The sequence below is a fragment of the Falco naumanni genome, chromosome 13 (assembly GCF_017639655.2).
Source record: "Falco naumanni isolate bFalNau1 chromosome 13, bFalNau1.pat, whole genome shotgun sequence".
Lineage (NCBI taxonomy): Eukaryota > Metazoa > Chordata > Aves > Falconiformes > Falconidae > Falco > Falco naumanni.
The window spans coordinates 15,496,493-15,515,253 of record NC_054066.1 but is presented as its reverse complement, the minus strand read 5'-3'; the positions used below and the strand labels follow the sequence as shown (position 1 = coordinate 15,515,253).

General features: G+C 46.7%; 1 protein-coding gene across 1 annotated transcript; it reads left to right on the top strand.

Moving 5' to 3' along the window:
- The first annotated feature begins 64 nt into the window (after nucleotides 1-64).
- On the top strand, nucleotides 65-17,370 carry BDH1 (3-hydroxybutyrate dehydrogenase 1). Its single transcript, XM_040613127.1, has 7 exons — nucleotides 65-169; nucleotides 1,320-1,451; nucleotides 5,098-5,170; nucleotides 6,857-6,967; nucleotides 12,281-12,422; nucleotides 13,988-14,140; nucleotides 15,525-17,370. Exons 2-7 carry the CDS (start codon nucleotides 1,369-1,371, stop codon nucleotides 15,992-15,994), a joined length of 1,032 nt encoding a protein of 343 aa, XP_040469061.1. The 5' UTR covers nucleotides 65-169; nucleotides 1,320-1,368; the 3' UTR covers nucleotides 15,995-17,370.
- The last annotated feature ends 1,391 nt before the right edge of the window (nucleotides 17,371-18,761 follow it).

Sequence of the window (18,761 nt, the reverse complement as noted above, 5' to 3'; positions counted from 1 at the left end):
CCCCAGCAGCAGCAGCGCGGCGCCCCGCATGGCCGCAGCCTATCGCCGCCGCCGCCCGCGCCCGCCCCGGCCCAGCCCCCGGCCCGCCCCCCGCCGCACCCCGGCTGCCGGGGCACCGGCCCAGCCTCATTCAAACGGCAGCAGCGCCAGGCGGGCCCGGCGGCTCCAGGTAACGCGCGGGCGGCTCCCTTCCGCCGCCCCGGGGCCTCCGCGGGAGGGGGGCGGCCGGCTGGGGAGGGTCGCGGCGGCAGCGGCAGGCCGGGCCGTGGCTGCCGGACCGCCGGGTGACATTGCCCGCCCGGGAGGGGGACACACGATGGGGCAGGGTTGGCCGCGGCGGGGGGCGCTGGCATCTTCCCCCCGCATCCCGCCCCGCTCACCGCGCCGAGCGCCGTGAGCCCGCGGCAGCCGCGCCCCCCGCCTGGGGCAGGGCCGGGCCGCCCCCCGCGGTGTGACCCGCAAAACGTGGCGTGGGCAGCGGCCGGGCGCGCCGAGTCGGTGAAACCCCCCGGATTCCTGGCGGGTACCGGCGGCGGCCAGCGCTGCGGAGCCCGGGCCGCCAGCTCGGGCCTCCCCGCCGCTCTCCGTGCGGTGATCCCGGCGGTTTCAGCCGGGGCCTGTTCCCCGCAGGCCCCGCCGCGCCCGGGCCTGGCGCACACAGCCTGGCGGGCAGGCACCGGCTTTCCGCTGCTGTTAAGAAGGCTGCAATTGAAGCCTCATTAGTTTTTTGTGTGCTGGATTGCCTTTATCCAAGATAAATACGACCGAAGCTAACTTTCTCTGCTTAACTCTCGTTCTTCAGCTTTTTTCACCCCGTAGTGAGTTTAATGGTGATTCCCTGTGCGTAGTCCGGTGTCGGCAGCCACTTAATTACAAAGAAATATGTTTTTAATCACGTGGCCTGTAGGAGCTGTAAACCCCAGGGATTGTTTTGGAAACGTGTAGCATAACATCACCCATGACTTCAAGTAAACTACGTGAAATAATTTTAAAGTAAAACAGAACTTCAAGTAATGTATTTCATCTAAGTACCTTAATTTTTAGCTGTTGCGGAGGATATAGGTAAAGATGCATTAAAGAAGGAGAGATTTAAATTTCCTTTAAATGCTTCCCAGCTTGTCAGTTTACTTATAATCTTTTTCCTTATTTAAAAGCATTTTGGGATGGTTGAAGGTTGAGCTCTTTATCTCCAGTGTGAGGGACTGCAAGGGGGAAAGATGAGTTCCTTTGGACTTTATTTTCTTGTTGAAATACATCAAGTCAGCATGACTTACGAAATAATTGAGCAACTAAAACAGAGGTGCTATGTTGTATTGCAGAGTTAAAGGAGAACAGTCTTGCTGTTGGTAGAGCGTGTTAATTGAAAGCATGTTGGCTACCAAGCTGTCCCGGCCTCTCCTGAACTTCTCTGTGAAAGCCCTGAATTTCAAGGACCCACGGAATGGCTTCAGGTAAGTAACTTGGTGGAGAAGGAGTGAGCTCTTACACTGAGGGCTCATTTGATTTCAGTGGGACAGTTTATTTACAGAATCTCAAGATGGCTGAGGTAGGAAGGGACCTCTGGAGGTCATCTGGTCTAACACCCCTGCTCAAGCAGAGCCTCCTAAAGCTGGTTGCCCAGGACTCTGTCCAGACAGCTTTTGAATAGCTCCAAGGATGGGGACTCCACAGCCTGCCTGGGCAGTCTGTGCCAGTGCTCAGTCATTGAGCTGAGCACGGAGGAGATGGACTCTCTGCGCAAGGAGGGGCTGGCAACTTTTTTTTTTTTTTTTTTTTTTACACTCGGACAATTATCTCCAGTCAAAAGGGGGTTGAGTAAAGCATTAATTCAGTGTCAAGCAAGGATTTATTCCTGAATATCAGCAAGTAGACTTTGTTGCAGTACAAGAAACTGTCATACGTTTCTATCACTTCATTGAAGAGGCAATGAATCCCATGAAACGAGACAATTGAGAGGGAGGGTTTTAGTGAGAAATGGAGGTGGGCTGAGTAATGAAGCTAGGTTTTTTTGCTGAACATGAACAGAAAATTTCCTGTCTAATTCAAATTCCTAGCTCTGAAAAAATACCTTTTATATTGATATATGATGAGAACCCTACTAGCCCAAACTTGGAACCAGTTGAGTGCTTTCACTGGCTTTGCTTTAGAGCAGGGTTCCCGAACAGTGGTGCGTGAACAGCTGTTTAAAAGTGGCTTAGAGCCCGCTAAGTGAGAACTGCCACCTCCAGTGTTGTTCTACTGCTGTTGATAGTGGTGTCCATCACCATCAAGGATGGCTCCCATGACAGGCAGTTGTAGAGACTGAAGATAACCAAGCTGTTAAAGATTTCTTATGCAAACAGCTGTAGACCTTTTATCTCCTGTTTACTCCACACACACCAGCAACTAAGTACCATGCACGCTAAGTACCTCTATCTCACCTGGTTCCTGCCCTGCCGATGGGATGAGGAGGAGGGCTGGAAAAAAGGAAGAAAGATTAACCCCGTGGGTTGAGATGAGAACAGTTTAATAATGGAAATAATAATAACAATAATAATAAAACATAATCATAATGAAAAGGGAGACAACAAAAAGAGAAATAAAACCCAAGAAAGACAAGTGATGCACAATACATTTGCTTACCACCGACTGATGCCCAGCCAGTCCCTGAGCAGCGATCAGCCCCTCCCAGCCAACTCCCCCTGGTTTATATGCTGAGCATGACATTCTATGGTATGGAATATCCCTCTGGCTAGTTCAGGTCAGCTGTCCTGGCTGTGCTCCCTCCTGGCTTCTTGTGCACCTTCCTTGTTGGCAGAGCATGGGAAACTGAAAAGTCCTTGACTTCAAGTAAGCCCTACTTAATGCACTGATGTTTTAGCTGTTGCTATTAACATATTCTCACAGTAAATCCAAAACCACAGCACTGTACCAGCTACTAGGAAGAAAATTAACTCCATCCCTGCCAAAACCAGGAGAACACCAGAGCTGCACTGGCAGGAATCTGCTGTGGCCTTAAGTATACAAATGATTTATTTATTAACTTAAGAAAAAAAAATTCAACATATTCTTTTTTTTCTTCTTTTGTTTTGTGTGTTTGTGCATCTTGTACTCGGCGCAAGAATGTGCTGTATTTTTTGAAGCACCCACAAGCTGCTAAACCTTGAATGGAAATCCAACTGTTCATCTGAAAGACAGTGTTGTCACTATACCAGTATCTGAATGCATTGAAGTAGCATTTATATACTTGGTTCTTCAAGCTGAGGACTGCCTTTTCTGGTGTAACTGAACAAAACCAAATGCATGGTTATAAGCACAGATTCAGTTCAAGGACCATTTGTGCATTTAAAAAGTCTCAGTTGCGGTCTCTAGAATTCAGTCATGCAGAATGACAAAAGTGGCTTGTGGTACATTAGTGTACTGGGCAGGGGCTAACATCGCATATGCTTCGTAGCTGTTTCCTCTGATGGCATTCCTGCTGATCAGCAGCCAGCATCTATTTTATGCCCTTGCCTTCAGGTCAAGGTAGGTAGAATGTCAAGTACTTATTCTGTAGAGGTTATTGTGAGTGGAGTGCAGCAAATCTGTTCTGCAGTGAAATAACATGACCAGATATGACACTGAAAAATAAAACCCAAGTTCTTGCAGCTAAAAAATGTTATGAACATTTCTGGGCACTGTGCGGCACACTAAGAAGCTTATTGTTGAGGTAAAAGTTCCAAGCCAGGGTTGCAGGTCAGTGGTGTTAACACAGACTTTTCCTGCGGACTGACTTTTGCAGCAGTTAAATTAGCAGCTATTTCAGGAGCAGATTGGGCTTGTGACACTCAAAGTTAGAAAAAGAGCTGAACTGTTGCAGGAAGGTGAGTGGATACTGTTAGCTGAATATGAATCTGCTCCTTTTCCATCTGGTTGAAAGCCTCTGCCCTAGCAGACCCTTTTTTTAGCCTTGTTTTCCCAAGACTCAGAGGCCAGAGTGTCTGCAGATTGCTGTTCAGTGTAGCACAGGTCACCCTGGGAGTGCCTGGGATGTCTGAGCAGGAGATAATTGTGAATGATTATGCAAATTCACTTAGAAGAGCAGCCTGGAAGATAAGCTGTGCTGAAGGATAGATGTTGTTAGAGGAGGCAAAGGGTAGGGGAAGGCCAGAAGGCTCTGGGAGGGCAATACAAAAAAAATGCCCAAAGCAAAAATGAAAAAGCTGATATAGTCCAGGAGGTGGCTGTCAAGGCCAGAGGCTAGGGTCCTAAGGTCGCACTGGTGTGTTGTCTAGGCCCAGTCTTTGTGAATGATGACAAGACCTAAGACAGCATGATGCTACTGGTAGCATAGCTTTTCTAAATAGAATCTCGCTCCCTGGAAGGCATTGTTGCTTTGCTGTGGTCTGTCTTTGTAAGCACTTACATAAGTGTTTACATAAACCATAAGGTTTGCCTTCCTGGGAGTCAGACATACTATGCCAAGGAGCTTCAGATGTGCATGGCAGGTATTGCTCAAAGACACAGTGTCTCAAACAGTTGCAAAGGGCGGATATAAAATCTATGAGTATCTAGTGGATAGACACTGCAGAGTAAGAAGCGTCACCCAAGATGATGGAAAGGTGGAGCTGCGTGTAAAAGCACTGAGACAGACCCAAGCAAATTCAACCTGAGGCTGGATATCAGAGACAATGCCACAGCAGAATACTTTCATCAGACAAAAGAATAACTTCCCATACCCCAGCTATGTGCGACTCTTAAGTGAGAGTGTTGTTGCTGTTGGAAATAGAAACACCATACTGCCTGTACAAATGTATACCACCACTTGTGAGTGGAGGGAGCTCTGTGCCAGACCAGGAGCTATTTTAGAATTCTTGGTAATATCCAGACAGCTTCTGCAGCTGGAAATAGCACTAAGGTCTTCAGAGAAACAAATGTTTCATACTGTAGGAAACACATAGGCTCAGACTTAGGAGAACTGTAGACTGGATTCTGTCATCTCAATTGACAATCTACATCATGTACGTAGGCAACACTACATTAAGTGATGTGTAATTTTCATGTGTGTGCTGCAGCACCAGGATATGGATAAGTTATTCCATGCCTGATTTTTCTGTTTGGTTTTTTTTTTTTTAACAGGCCAGTGCAAAGGTTTTGCTTCCCTCTCTTGTCCCCATATGGCAGCCGCTCTTATGCAAGTGAAGTTGATCAGGTGAGTGTGATTGTGACTTCCAGGAACTAGTTCTGCTAAGCTGGGGTTTTAAAATCCATGAAGCCTGGTGACCAAATTTGTCTTTCCAGTTTGCCAGAAAGACTCTGAGCTGGACCTCTCGAACATACTCCACATTCTTTCCTAGCATAGAGCTTCCATTGACGTAGCACAGTACATGCTGCTAAGGATGGAAATAAACAATCAGACTACTGGGTTTTTTCTATTTTTGGAACTCACACAGCAGATGAAATCTTCCACCTTAGAGTGGAGGGAATTTGCATGACAAAATCTTAATAAAGCACTCTTGTGTGGAGTATGGTTGTGTAAAGAGATATAAATAAACCATAAGTCCTCATCTCTTGATCTGGAGAGTAGTCCTCTTTAACAGCCCTCTGCTTGAAGGTGCTAGCTGGCTAGGAAAGGTGCCAGGCAAAGGGAAGATGCATGTTTTGCCCTCTTGTCTGTCTTGTGGCACAGAACTCAGCACTGTGACAGTACTAGAGCATGTATATCTAGCTCTGTAACCCTAGGACAGCATCTCAGAGTAATTTAGATATGGCCCTTGCATTGCTGCTGGGCTTCCAGTGTGACCCTGATCAGTCCCTGTGTATGCTGGAGAAAACCAGATTTCTAGTTTGTCAGATAAGTTGGAATGAATTGTAAGTAATTACCTAATCCCACCCACAGCAGCACCCTGCTGCATCTGTACTTGTTGCTGCCGGACTGTTAGATACACCAGGCAGTTTTTAAACATGTCACTTAACTGCTGCCTGCGTTTGGGTTAGAAGAAGGGGTTTGAAGAAGGAAGTAGGTGTACTTCTATTTAAGTTGTAAGTTGGAAAAATAAGACAACCAAAAAACAAAGACTGACGACGCACTGGTCTTAATTTCAAATACTAAACCCACTTAATTCTGCTTAGCTTTTAAAACTTGGTACTGGAGGGTTTATGTGCTGGAGAGAAAGATGAACAAGCAGTCAGTGAGATTGTCCCATATCCTTTCTTCAATCAGACGATCTTCATCATGTTCTCCTGCCTGCTTTGAACATATAGGAGTGTTGCAACACAAACAAACCAGTAGGCTGCAATAAGGCTTTACCGTTGGTCAGATTCTACTGTCTGTGCTGGACCACCTTCCTCCAGAGACCAGACCACACTGCTGTTCCTCTCCCCCAGTCCTCAGGGCTATTTAACTACTTAGCAGAACGAGCTACAGCTGCACATCATCCATGTCCATCAACCCACTGCCTCTGAGGCGAGGCCACAGCTGCACGTTATCAATGCTAATCAACCCACTGCCTTCATTCCTTTACGTAGGAACAGTTCCTACTGAAAGGAAAAAATGTCTTGGGAACTGTCTGATGTATTTTCAGATTTTAGGATTTATGTGAACTGCTGGATAATGGTGGTTTGATTGGTCACTTTTCCTTGGGAGCTTGTTGCCTGAGGTGCTGAACTTCTCTTTGTGCTGGGAGGACAGTGATCCTGCCTCACTGGAGTGAACTCTGTATGAAACCTTCATTTCTTGTCTTCAGGAGGCACTGGGTGGCAGTAGCTGGCAACGAGCGTACAGAACGTCCCTGGAACGGGCTGCTCCCGGCCAAGGACATGGTTTTGTTCTGTGCACTGCAAATCACTGATTTCAGATACTCTATTTCAGTGCATTTTGTTCTGTTTTGTTTTGCAGATTGGCAGCAGAGCTGTGCTTATAACAGGTTGTGACTCAGGGTTTGGATTTGCCTTGGCCAAGCACCTGCATGCCAAAGGCTTCGTTGTTTATGCTGGCTGCCTGCAAAAGGTAGGGAAAACAAAAACTCTATTCTTCACCTGTGGCACGTGTGCAGACATGTAGCAAATCCAGTCTTCCTTCTTTACTTTGCACACCTTTCTGCCGAGGAGTGGGAAGGCGGTTGGTAGCCCAAAGGGAAAGACACGGGTTCTTGAATTTTATAGAACATAACCTGGTCTAGACCAGAACCAGCACTAAATGGTATCTAGGCAGGTTCTTATCTGCATCATAATGTTGTGGTTTGTTCCATATCTGATGGACTGGAACCCAAATCTAATTTTATATGCTTATTCATAAGCAAATTTTGGGATCAGGTTGAGTCTGGACCTCTGGCCCTGCTCTTAGACTGTACATATTTATGCAAGGTTTATTTTGATTAATTGTGACATACAGCAAGCTACCAGTGATTTTTATAGCATGTGGTAGGAGTGTATTTTTCTATATTTATGAGTATAGCCATGCCTCAGTGTGTATTGAGGGTCTTCTGAAACTGCTGTGAAGGTGGTAAGAGCTCCCCTAGTGCGAATACGAGCAGAATCAGGCCACAAATAGCCTAGTGATGGTCTTGGTGCACTCTCCAGGGGCGTTCTGTACAGCAATCAGAGATGCTTGGCCACGGAGAATAGGAGAGGGCTTTAGCTTCTCTCTCTTTATGAAGCGTTGCGTTTTCTTAACTGCATGGCCGTTTCCCAACAGAAACAACAGAAACTTCTTGGGATATCCTGGGATGGGTCACTTACTTTGATCCTTATCTTTTAGCTCACTCATCAAGATGCATAAGTGCATCTTGAATAGTTATATTATTTAAAGAGAATTTGCCAGGTGTTTTTTAACGTTATCAATACTCGTTCTGCTATCAATTTTTCCATTATGATGAAGTTTTGCTTAAATTATTAGTTTCTTTCTGCTGCTTTTTTTTTTCAAGAGAGGTTTGTGTTTCGCTAACTCTGTCCGTTGTGGTTTCAGCTTTGGATCAAGGGTTTTTTTGTTAACCTGGGCTCCCTCTACAGGCTTCACAGCAGAACAAGACACAAACTGCTGCTTTTCAGAAGGTGTCAAGAGAGGGTAGATGAGTACTTTTTTGGCAGATGTTTCTACTCAGCTTTTGTAACTGAAGATCAACATTAGAGAACATAAGAATGCTGCAGACTTAAAAACCACTGTTTAGAATAATAGCCTGTCTCTGTGTTGACAGGAACAAAAAATTTCAGAGCTGCAAAGTTACTTCTGGGTTTCACTTCCTCTGTCTGAGCTGCCAGAAAGACCTGATTTTCAGTAAACATGTCTTTAACTGTCACTGAAACCTCCCTTCCATTTTGGTGTCTTCAGTACTCATTCTACTGAATGCATCTTAGTGCAAAATCTTGGCCTCTGACAATTTTAGCATAAACTGACATGCAGCAACATGCCAAGACTTTTAGGCTTTCATCAATATTTATTTTCTTGCCAAAAAATCATCAGAAAGCTTTGCTGTATAACTGTGTAATTAAATACTGGTTCTTTAGCTGAACTCACATCCCATGTTCCCAAATCTGTGTGACACTGGCAAGACTGGTAACAGCTGTTGTCATCACAAAACCACCATAAAATGCCAAAGCTCCTTAGTTAACAGGTTGGCTGATGTGTCTTCAGGCCATATACTTTATGCAGAACTGCTTTGTAGAACAAGTCCAGAAGACTGAGCTGGTTTTTCATTGTGCCACAGGTTTCACTAGCAAAACCATAATCGGAATTCTGCTCAGAGTGTACTTATTGCTGTACTGATTTTAGGGGCAGAAAAAGCCTGGTGTGTTTTTAGATGCTAGGTAGAAGTGGAGGCAGAAATAAGAAGTATCATCTTTAGCTTGGGTATGTTTGACCTAGCCCTGACAGAGACGAAATGACTATGAAACTTGGGTGTTATTTTCATGCGACTGTTTTTCACAGCACACCTGCACATCGGAAGGATACTCCAGCTTGGGGAGCCGTTGTGACCTCAGGATATACACTGTTCTTAGGAACATTACATCCTTAATGCAGATTAAAAGTGTGTGCAGTGCTGGCTCCTCATCAGGAAAAGTTTCCTAGAGTGGCCAGATCCTGAGCGCCTGATTGTATTTTTACTGAAGGAAACCTGAGAGGTGCTTAGAGTCACAGCTGAGGAGAGCCCAAGGATGGTTCTGTGCTAACAGTGTGCTGTTTCACAGTTTCATCCTAACATTTTCACTGGCAAATATATTAATGTGAGAGTTGTGTTGATGCTTCATTGCCAAAAGACAGCAGTAGACTGGATCCGGTGAACGATCACGCTGCAGCTGTCTTATTTTTATCTCTCTGGTTAATAGCTGGAGGAGCCAGCTGACACAAGATGAAGAAGGTATTTTTCCATCAGTATCCGTTACCAGCAGACATATGTGATGCTTGTCACGGCTGTCAGGAGTGTCGTGGAACCCCTGTTTGCTTTGCTTTGTGTGCTTAGGCCTGTTGTGGTTGGCAGGGGGATGAGAAGGCAGAGGTTATCTGAGCAAGCCAGCATGCAGGTCAGTTACTGTAGGCCTTAATTGTATGAATTGCATTTTGATTTTTTTGTAGTAGAGAACAAAACAAATACGTCTAACTGGTGAAAATTATTTTGGGTATTTAAATAGCCAAAAATACGTAATTAAGTGAAATGCATTTTCTTTCAGTTTTTGGACTCAGATTTGGCTGACTGCTTGGCATCAATGCAAAGCTAATACTGTACAGATTGCTTAACAAGAGCGCTCAGAGCCACAGGGTGTTACGTAGCACTTCAGGGGCACACTGATAAAGATATAAGCTGAAGCACATGAGCCCCAGAGGACAACCATGGAAAGCGGAAGATGAGGCAGTGGTGTGCTTTTTCAGTATGCAGTAGTTGGGTCCTCTTATCCTCTTGCCGTGGGGATAGTGGACCCTGGGGTGTAGCTTGAGAAGGTCCTTCCATTGCTGCGTATGGGCCTGGGGGTTGTGGGACAGGCAGCGTCCTGTGCCAGGAGAGCATGACACAATCCTAAGGTGCCTGACTTAAGTACACCCATCTGCCTTTTCTGAAGAGCCAAGGGAATGACCCTGTGGGTCCGGGTTAATGCCTCGAGTCCAACACTTGGCCAGGATCCCAGCCCCAAGGGTCCCTGTCCAAGCTCTCAGCTAGCTGCACGTGGCTGGGAGGCCAGGAGGGATGTTGACTTGCTGAGCCAACCGTGTAAGGGAGGAAGAAGTGGATGCTGTGATGGTCCCAGTAGAGCTTATGGGGCCTCTGAGGCTGGTGTGTTGCTGCGGCCCAGAGATTTTTTTTTAGCACCTTGCAGACCTGGGGTCAGGGAAGGAAGCTCCTTGGCTTTATTGTTCTTCCTCTTCCCATTAGCTGTATCTGCTGTTTTCAAGGGACTTGCATGCTTGCATTTGCTGATTCCCTGTTGGCATTCAGTGCTTTGCCATGCACACTGCCTGTGGCACCACAGTGCTTTTGAGTGAGCAGGAAACTTAGCACAGAACTTTTATTTTCAATCGCCATAAAACCAAACACCACTAAGCTATGCATGGGACTTTTAACTGCTCCACTTTGTATGCAGCATGCTTCCGTGTGAAGAGAGTGCAGTAGATGCCTTCTCTTTAGGACAGGCACTAACTGGTATTAACAGTCTGTGGTGGAATAAGGAAGGGTGGAAAAGAAGACAGAGCAGGCATCAGGTACTTAAGTTAGTGAGCTGTCTGTAAGTGCAGTGGATAAGCCCAGGAATGAGAAGAGCCAGGAGGAGGTTTTTTTGGAAGACAAGTGGCACAAAGATGGGGACGTATGGGTACCCTCATGCGGTCTCTAAAGCATGGTGTCTGAAGGGAATTCTTGCTCAGGGGGGCAAATGAGCAGCCTCGGTTCAGACTGCAGAGATGAACATCATCTTGTTGACAACTGACTGCTGGCAGTCTCTGACGGGGAGCACCTGTGGCTTGAGGTGTTTAGGACAATCTAATGTCATTCAGCAGTCAGGAAACAGCCCTGCTGTGAAGAACTGGCCTGTTCCAGGTCAGAGGAAAAAAAGTGTGTATGTTCAAAAAAGCCTCATCTGCCAGGAGTGAAGAGCACTCCAGTTTTTGCCAGCTGATGCTGACACAGTAAGTGGAGCTACCTGGAGGGTTGTGTGGTGGGGAGAGAAGAGCTGAGCAGCCGTCAGATGATCCCGTGGGACACGGTCCGTGTCTAGCCTGTTAACGGGGGGTAAAAGACTTCCAGTGAGGGATGATGTTGAGGGGACAGAGGAAGTTTCTTACAGTAGAGAATGTTCCCCAAAGGTGATTTTTCAGAGCTAGACCTCACCGTCCTCTACAAAAGTACCCTGGAGTGGTGAGCACGGTCCAGTAGCTTACAACCATGGCAGCAGTTCAGGCGTGATCCCAAACTCACGGTAATGTCCCATGTCTGTGTCGTGGAAGCACCATAGCCAGGCTCCCTGGCTGTGATGGGACTAGCTCTGGGCATGGCAGCCTTGTTCACAGCATCTGGCCCATGTGAAAGGTGTCTCAGGGGTTTGCTGCAGTTAACCGGATGGGATGTGAGTGGGTGTGTATATACTGGGGGAATGTTGTTCTGAGGTGGAAAAAAAGGAGAAGAGATAGAAAATGGGAGAGAGAAGAATCTCATGGGGCGAGGCAGAGAAGAGAGCAAGATGCTGGAAAAGAAGCTGGGCAGAATTGATAGCAGGCAAGGTGGACAGGCACTTGATGGGACTCTGTAGGAGTCCCTTGGAGGCAGAAGGTAGGCTTCCATGCAGTGGGAGCTGTGTGTATTGATCAGCTGAAGGGAGAGAGCAGTAGGCAGGTAGTCCCTCCTCTAGGACCGTCACTCCCAGAGCTGGCAGTGTGACTGAGAAACACGTGCAACATACATGTGCAGCCACTCACCGGCTGTTCTATACCGTACCTCCACCAAGCTATTTGCTGTGCCACATACACAAGCCAAAGTGAGGATGGCAGCACATTCCCACCACTGTGGCAGTGGGGCATAGCTTCATCTCAGGAGCTTGTACTGGGCAGGGGTTGCCTTGCTGGGGCAGATCCAGCTCTGGCTGCTTTCTTGGTGGCTGAAGCAGTTTGTACCAGCTGAGTCGGCGGCAGGTCTCATAGTCAGATGGAGATGCTCAAGGAATGGTGTTCTGCAGGAGCAGCCCTGTCTGTTCCTCTTCCTCTTAGAACTGAAGGACTGTCCTGATTATTCTGTGACTGCCCTGTGCACTCTGTTTTGCTTGATTTGATGGTTGCTATGTGTTTGACATTCTAAACAAGTTCTTTGGCTGGATTCAAACTAGTGCTTTCCTTTCCCTCCAGGACACGGGAGGTGGTGGCTCCAAAGATCTGGACAACATGAACAGTGATCGAATGAGAACTGTCCAGCTTAATGTCTGTGACAGCAAAGAAGTGGACCGAGCAGTGGAGCACGTGAATAACAGCCTGGAGGACCCAGAGAAAGGTAGGTGCATGCAGAAGTTTCTAAGGACTTCGGTGGCAGAAGCTCCCTCAGCTGGGCTCCGAGAGCCTTTTCAGGGCATATTTCAAAAGCTGAGCATGTGATTGAAGGCCACAAAGCTTTGAGAAGCAGCAGTGCAGAGCAAATGGCCTGTTAAATGTTGTGCAGTATCAGAAGGCAGCTTCCCACTTAAGATGGCATCTACAAAGAAAACTGCTTTTTTCTCTGCTAGCTGCTGTAGGGACATGAGCAGAAATCAGGGTGGTTCAAGGCCCTGGGATTAGCACTTTATTCCTGTGACCTGAAGTTGGTTGTGACTCTCTTTATGTTGTAAAACCTGCCCTGAGGATTGAGGATTAGCAATGGCAATGTCTCCCCCAAGCTTTCAAAAGGCAAAGGAATGGAGAGGTTTTCCAGAGGATTTCCCACGAAGCCAGCAGTGTGTCGTTAATGCCATTGCAGATATTACCGTACAACTTTCAGAGTTCAGGGGGTTGCTGTAACTGACTTTCTTGGCCTGCCTACCTCATGCTGCTGAGGTGATGACAGCAGATTCTGCTCCAGTACTGTGAAAATCCCAGTTGCTCATGCACTCTTGAAACTTTTCCACCCTTTGGTGAACTACATTTTTCCCCTTCAGAACATCCACACTTCAGCACATGAAGGTTATTTAAAAGCAGAACAACCAGTAATGTTTTATTTTGGATTTTGCATAAACCTATTTCTTTTACTTTTCTTTATATATAATTTTTATGTAAGGATCTTCTATATAAATTGAGTTTTCTAGCCCTGTATTCTCAAGCATAGGCCAGGACGAAGTTGCCTTTTCTGGGCTACTTCTGAGAATGCAGATCTGGACAAGTCAGTCAACAGATAAGAGTGAATTTTTCTAAACAGCAGAGCGAAGCCATCCCAGATGTTTTTTAGTCTGTTTCCTGTGCAATTAGAATATTATATAAAGTGAATTCATTTAATTCCAAATTCCTTTTTTATCTTTTTCATTTCCAAATGAGTTGGTAGCTTTGCTTGTTGCCATCTTGGTGGCAGCAGAATAAAAGGGAGAGGCCGTGGCATGAATGCCCAGCCATGTCTACCCGTGCCCACATCCCGATTGTCAGCATTGCAGACATTCTAGTTCTTGTGGCGACACAAGGGACTGTACTTTGAAAGAATTACTCTTTTGTTTCTTACAGTGCCTCTCCTATTCTTATTATTTGCATTTAGGGATTATATGTCGCTTCTTTTAAAATATTACAACGGATAAAAAGAAAATGGGAAGGAGAACAGCTTAGACAAGGCTGAAGTTCTCTGCTGGCTCAGAACATCCCGGGAAGCCTTATTCGTGGTATTTTGTGGTTGCAGTGTTGGGCAGTACAGGCAGACCCTGACTGCGGTTATATTTGCTCAGGAGACTGAAGTTCACTCTGGACTCTCTTCTGTCTGGCTTCCATCATTACAAGTTGTAATGAAAAGGTTGTGTGGTTCAGTAATGTATTAGCAAGGTCTTTTCCAAGCTGCTCTCATTAGTCTCACAGAGGGAAAGCTTTCTGCTTGATTTTGTTTTCTAGGGCTCTGGGGGCTGGTTAACAATGCTGGCATCTCCACATTTGGGGAAGTAGAGTTCACCAGCATGGACACCTACATGGAGGTAGCTGAAGTGAACCTGTGGGGGACCGTGCGAACCACCAAGGCTTTTCTCCCGCTCATCCGGAGGTCAAAGGGTGAGTGATCTCCTCCTGACTGGCACTCCCGGGAGCAGGTCCCTGTGTCTTGTTCTGTTAGAGGCCAAAAGGTCTGTTATGCTTCTCTCCTCACCGTTGGCCACCTTCATACCTTTGCAGACAGGATGTGACCCACAGCATACACACAAATGACAGATTTCCTAACTGCTCTGGGTTACACAGCAAGGCAGCAGTCCTGAAAACCGGTTATTATTTCTCTTTCCCATCTGTACTGCCTTCTCCTGCAGCATCCCACTGAAGATCTAATCTGTCATGCCTTCTTTTACCTGTTCAGAAGCTGCAGCTCACCATAAATTCCAGTGCCAGGAGCAATCTTTAACTCTATACAAAAACCAGCTGTGGCAGGGTGGGCAGCAGCATGTACTATGACATATTTCTTCCAGGGTAGTTGTCAGCCGTGTGTTGTGTTACTTTGGGAGTTTGTAACTTACAGGAGGTGGGGTTTGTACAGCAAAGGAATGCAGACCTCGAGCTTGCACAGGTCTTGGCGTAAAGGAGCAAAAGCTTTCCTGTACTGGGGCCAACTACCTGACTAAATGAGAGTGGTTTTTACTGTTGAGGCATCCACAGAGATAACAATGTTGTTCTGTGCTGTGCGTGGCCCAGAGAGCATTTCTTCCACCATGTAAGGATAGCCACTTCTGTGGCCAGAGTTGCTCTTTCTAATGCAACTTGGCAGTGAGCACTGATAGAAAGTGCAGAGAGCTGCAACCTGTGATTAGACTGCAGCATCCCCACTCTCTTACCAGCATTCTCCCCAGCCAATATGTATGGCTTCTGGAGAGCAGAAAGACCCCAGCTCTGTCCCTGGAGCTATAATCCAGCTGTCACACAGAAAAGCGTGCAGTGCACTTAGACTGCTCTGCCCCTTAGTGGTACAGGAGCAATCTGTTCCCTTTCAAGAGGCAGACACTAAAAGCCACCATTGGGCTCCTGGATTTTCTGCCTTTGACTTGCAAATAAAGAAGCTCAGCCTTGGTGCTAGAGGCTTTCTTTGCTGCTGCTTCTTCTTGTCTGGGCTCAGCCCTGATTGCTGCCGAGCAATCCTGTTTCCCACCATGCAGGCTCTGTCCAGCCTCTTCCATGTTTCCCGCCGCACTGAGCTTTGTGTGTCACCATGTGCCTGTTCCTTCAGGTATTATGAGCCGGGGAGCACAAGCAATGGGCTTGTTCTCCCACCTGAAGGCCATTGCATAGGACAGCGGTGCTCAGGTGAGCCACGGGCAGATCTGCCAGGCAGCCCTTCCAGATGTGCAGTGGGCGGGCGGCTGCATGTTCAGGAATCTGTTGGGTGGTGCGTGTCAGGTATCTGCTCTGGATGAGGTGCCACCGCTGAGCTGTGCTTTGCCTGGCCTGTGCCTAGGTCGTGTGGTGAACATCAGCAGCATGATGGGTCGGATGGGCAGTCCTGCCCGGTCACCGTACTGCATCACCAAGTTTGGCGTGGAAGCCTTCTCTGACTGCCTGCGGTATGAAATGCAGCCCCAGGGCGTGATGGTCAGCATCGTGGAGCCTGGCAACTTCATAGCTGCCACCAACTTGTACAGCCCCGAGCGAATCAAAGCCATAGCTGACAAAATGTGGGATGAGCTCCCTGAGATAGTGCGCAAAGACTATGGCAGGAAGTACTTTGATGAGCAGGTCAGCAAGATGGAGACGTACTGCAACAGCGGCTCGACAGATACCTCGCCGGTCATCGAAAGTGTCACCCATGCGCTCACCTCCACGACCCCCTACACCCGCTACCACCCCATGGATTACTACTGGTGGCTGCGCATGCAGATCATGACGCACATGCCTGCTGCCATTTCAGATCGGCTCTATGTTTATTGAGGCCTCACACTCCCAGGCTACCCAGGTGGGAAATTTGTTTTAAAGAGAGCATCGTACACACTTCCCATTAGTCCTTTTTAAATTTTTCTAACCTCAATTCATAGTACTGTATTTTAGCTCTAAAGGGTTCATTTAAACATCTGACATAACCTAAAGGGCAGTAATCTGCAGGGGGTGCCTCATGGGCAGGAATACGTTATGTTTGCGCAGGAACGTTGATTCTTTGCTATTTATTTCATGTAATCCTTTTTTGGTTTTTTTCACCTCAAATACCAGTTATAATAATTATTTAAACTACAATTGCTCTGAAACGTTTTCAGAATAATTTCTGCTGATGGCTGAGCACAGTCTTCACAATTCTTGCCTAGGATGCAGCCTTCACACCATAAGAGTCCCTCCATGCTGTAACAGCAAACTGCTGCCTCCTCGTGACAGAGCGTCCAACAGGCTTTTCTAGGCCTGGTTACAGTAGCCCAAGCCAGAGCAGAAACTATTTTGATTTGGGGATCAGAACTCAAAATGCTCGAGATGCTGAAACTGAGCAACTGACCCTGTCCCTTTGTCTCTTTGAACTATGCTGATGAAACCTTAGAGAAAAGGAACCAGTCTGCTTTTTTTGCATGCTTTCTTGCAAAGGAGTTCAATGATCCAGGGACTCAATCCTGCAGACCTTTCCCACAGGAATTTCTTATTCATATGAGCATTCCCATGAGTGTGAGCAGCTTTACGCACAGGACTGCAGGCGTCAGGATTGGCCTGTAGTAACATTTCTCTTCCACAGTAATTGCACATCAACTCCAGACTTAGTTTGGAGAAGAGTTTCACTCCAGCTCCTATAACTTGTGAGGATCACTGCTGAGTAGAGGGAAGCAAAGAGGGTTATAGTCACATCAGTGAATGTTATTTTTACCAGGGACCTCAGTTACACTGAAGTATTTGTACAGCATCTTACACAGAAGGGCCTTAACCCTGACCAGGGTCTCTAGGCAGAATTGTGGTGCAGGTGATGATAACAATAGTAACTTTCATTGAAGGATTCACTGAGCTGAAATGCATCTAACGACACAAATCTAACAATGTCCATAACAATAAAATTAACTTCAAGAGCAGTTTAATTTCCGTGATGGTTGTTTACATGTCTGAGAAACATTTGTTTTGTACTGTAAGAAAAGAAAAGAAAAAAAAAAAAAAAGAGCCTTTCATAGGGAATGCAGAAGGAGTTACTTTTTTTAAGCTTGAAAGGCAAAAATAAAAAGTAATTAAAATAACCATTGTTAGTGAAGTTAAAAAGAAGGGATCTCATGTGCTCTAGTAACATACCGTGACGTGATCAAACTCCTTTGGCTTAATAAATGTATACGTGAATGGTAACAAAATTCAGAGGCTCCCTTTCTTTATTTTTTACATATTTAAGGTGAAAAGCTCCTATTCTTTAGTGGTGAGTTTTTTAATTTGGTGAGGTTCATGCCTAGTGTATACACAATGCATTCAGACTCTGATTTGCAGTCTTGGGTCTTACATGCCCATGTTGGATAGTGTAGGACTTTATAGGAGTACCTCTCGTGACAAATATGCCTAACCACTGGATTCTGCGTATTCACAGCTCTTAAACCTGCATCTGTACTGGACTCCCACAGATTACAAAGGATTATTATGGATTATTCCCAGGGAGCACGAAGAGAAACTGAGCTCTGAAGAGGGGAGTGGGATGGCAGTGATTCAGTAGGGCAGGCACACAATGGGTCACTGACAGACCCCAAATAAAACCCTGGGAGAGACTTGCTGGCTTACAGACTTCTGTGACCTTCTTCAGAGTCCTAGCAGTGGTAGCTGCATCTTGTGGTGCAGGGCGTATCGCCTTGTTTTCCAATACATGCACGTCTCTCTGGTCCAAAACATAAAGAGTATGAACCACAAGAGCCCCAGCAGGCACAGGGACTAACTTGCAAGGCAGAGCAAAATACCTTGGATAACAGTGTTTGCTGCAGATAACACAGCGGAAAGAGAAAAACCTTTACAAGAGAAGTTCTTCGTCTAAAAATTTAGTCCCAGGCTGTTAAGTAACGCAAAAAGTCACGTAATTCTGCTTGCGATGCTAGCTCCCAATTTTACATATACTGCTGGGTTTTACTACAGACATCAGTGGAGTTAGATACGGAAGAGACTGCACAGCTGAGTTATCTCGGTTTAGCTCAGAGGCCCCTGAGAGCAAATGTAGCAGATGTTTAATAGTGCTGCATTCATTCCCAGTCAGGAAGATAGACTGCACTCACGTCTACACAGCGTCTCCTCGGGAGGCTTCTGAACTCTTGCGTGAGGTGCCCGCAGGAGCTCTGCAGCTGTGCCCCTGCTCTGGGGGCAGAGGAGGTGTGACCGCGCCGCTTCTGTGCAGTGGGATTCTAAGGGGAGCGTGTGGCTGCCTGTCATGGGGAGGCAACGGCTGGGGTGCTCCTGTGCGTCACAGCTGTTCCTACGTTTCTGTGTGAGTTTTCCTGACGCTGGGGATGTTCGGTAGCTTATTTGTGGTCAGGAGGGCACCAAGCTGGCTAGTTTTCCTGCTGGGATCTTGGCAGTCCCGCAATTTCAGAGTTTGCCCTGAGAAGTGCATTAAAAGCTAATCCCCTCTCGTTTTGCCTGACCGTCCTTGTGAAACTGCACTCTCTAGGTCCTGCCTGCACGGTGCCACCACCGCTCCTGGAATAGTTTCAGCCCACCAAGTTTATCTGAAAACTAAAAAGAACAAAAGCATAGCAAGAGGACTTGGCTG

Bases quoted from the DNA above. Each gene is read 5' to 3' on its own strand.
- BDH1 (XM_040613127.1), top strand. From the start codon at position 1,369: ATGTTGGCTACCAAGCTGTCCCGGCCTCTCCTGAACTTCTCTGTGAAA. The intron at 5,171-6,856 runs GTGAGTGTGATT...TTTGTTTTGCAG, and splicing joins ATGCAAGTGAAGTTGATCAG to ATTGGCAGCAGAGCTGTGCT. The intron at 14,141-15,524 runs GTGAGTGATCTC...GCCTGTGCCTAG, and splicing joins GCTCATCCGGAGGTCAAAGG to GTCGTGTGGTGAACATCAGC.